The following is a 1956-nucleotide window of genomic DNA, read 5'->3' on the forward strand; positions in this document are numbered from 1 at the left end:
TTACAGAAGGAACTTGCAGAAGCAAGGAAACATGTCGAGAGAAAGCCTCGGCCCAGCCCGACGACTGTGACAGTAGCTAAGGAAAATATTCGAGGTGGACGCGAAGTTTGAACATTCTTCTTGAGTCACTTCGAGTAGGGTCGGAATTTGGAGGCCACCTCTGCAACTGGAAGCACTGAAAGCTTCTATTGCATCTTCCGACTCCTCCGCTCTGCTGATCGGTGTGTTAGTGATAGCCTGTCGAAGAGCGCACTACTTGGAGAGAGCCCTCACGTCGTTTACTGAGAACCGTCCTGATGGTGGGTAAGGTCCCGGGTTCTATCCTCGGTTGAGATATTTTTAGCATCTCAACTACCGATTGTCGTGTCCCAGGATGGATACGATCCTGGAGTGCGAGACCTCCTGGAGAGCTCAAGATGGGCCTCGGTCGTGTGGGTGCTCACGATTGTCGGTAACGCATGGATCAGTCAGATATAGTATGCGACATGAACAAGGGAATGGTAATGGTTACGAGAAGCTAGCACAACACTATGGCTGGGCCCTCGGAAGAATGTTTGAGTATCTTGGCTTCAAGCAGGTAAGATACACATGATGTCCGCTGAATGCCACTTACCTCTGCGTGCTTGATTGAATAACGAGGCCTCCAGTACAGCATAGATACGAAACTGTTGAAAGTAGCATCATAACAACAATACGAATTGATTGCGCTGCGCTTGCAACTCGTCATTCGTTTATCTGATCCCGTGGCGTTGTCTTTTTTCCATGGCTTGCCTATCAAACCTGAACGCACTGTAGGTCATCATCCTTGAGGAGGACATGGAAATCGCGCCTGATTTTTTCAACTACTTCCTAGCAACTTCGACTCTCATCAACGCAGACCCTAAACTCTACTGTGTGAGTGCCTGGAATGACAACGGCTACGGCTCATCAGTTGATGACGCCGAAATGGTGTAAAACTGACCCGCGTCGTTATCCTATGGTAGTGTTCGCTCTGGTAGATACCGTAGTGAGTTCTTCCCGGGTCTCGGATGGATGCTGACTGCAGATTTGTGGAATGAAGTGAAATCCCGATGGCCTTCTGGGTATGCCCATGTACGTCATTCACATTGGTATGTGTATCTTCTCAGCTACTGGGATGAGTTTATGCGGCGACCTGATGTTCGTAAGGGTAGACACTGTCTTAGACCGGAGATAAGCCGGTGGGACATGTCCCCACCTTGTTGGTGCCTTCAATTAGATCGACTTCATTTCAGGGAAGCTCTATACAAATGAGAACTCAATAAAGTTTATTCTTCTGTGTGATGAATTTTCCGGAGATTATTCTTGAACCAGCCAGTCAGATTTTTGTCGCGAGGCATGTTATGCCTCGGTGATGGAGCTCCGAATAAACTATGTTATACCATACCATTACCAATTTTAGATCGTACACGTTTGGTGAGGAAGGACAATCGCAAGGGCAGTACTTCGCAGCACATCTCTCACGAATAAAACTCAACACTGAGCTCATTGATTTCATATCGAATGCTCCTCGCCTGCTCCACCACGTCCGGAATGAGGAACTCTTCGATCAATGGCTTATTAATCAAGTGAGAACTCTTTGGATCAGGCTTAGAGGTTGGCTGAACTTCAGGGTGGGGAAATGTGCAAATGCTTAATTACACGTGTTCGTGGCAATTTGAGAACTCAGAGGATATGTTCGTCGAAATTATAATTGGTTTTTGTACGCTTCTACCCGAATTTGTATAATGGATGAGAAAACTCCTATAGTGAACACTGCGGAGAGTGAACATATACTCAAACACTGCTTGGTACATGACCTTCAGATGACCACATGCGTGCAAGTGACTCTGATGAGCCTCGACGGTGAGCTGTCCTCGAGTGCGGGGAGATGCTTCCGTATTGAATACAGAGATAGCATGTAAGCAACTCATCGAAAGTCCAGTGTTTACCGAGAGT

General features: G+C 47.1%; 2 protein-coding genes across 2 annotated transcripts in view; one reads left to right on the top strand and one right to left on the bottom strand.

The window, feature by feature from the left end:
• On the bottom strand, positions 1-346 carry Pmar_PMAR004740 (hypothetical protein; the record flags this gene model as incomplete). The annotated part of the gene is made up of 2 exons (XM_002785046.1): positions 1-76; positions 257-346. Coding segments are annotated over 2 exons (166 nt in total), but the record flags the coding sequence as incomplete, so codon positions are not given.
• A 132-nt stretch (positions 347-478) lies between these two features.
• The window catches only part of Pmar_PMAR004741 (Alpha-1,3-mannosyl-glycoprotein 2-beta-N-acetylglucosaminyltransferase, putative), a gene marked incomplete at both ends in the record, with an annotated part of 3408 nt that continues 1930 nt past the window's right edge, over positions 479-1956 (top strand). The window contains 6 exons of the mRNA XM_002785047.1: positions 479-577; positions 796-950; positions 999-1082; positions 1128-1199; positions 1421-1586; positions 1824-1918. Of these exons, the coding sequence (XP_002785093.1) occupies positions 479-577; positions 796-950; positions 999-1082; positions 1128-1199; positions 1421-1586; positions 1824-1918 (671 nt within the window). The remainder of the gene's footprint in view (positions 578-795; positions 951-998; positions 1083-1127; positions 1200-1420; positions 1587-1823; positions 1919-1956) is intronic.

This window comes from Perkinsus marinus (genome assembly GCF_000006405.1).
Source record: "Perkinsus marinus ATCC 50983 genomic scaffold scf_1104296934246, whole genome shotgun sequence".
Lineage (NCBI taxonomy): Eukaryota > Perkinsozoa > Perkinsida > Perkinsidae > Perkinsus > Perkinsus marinus.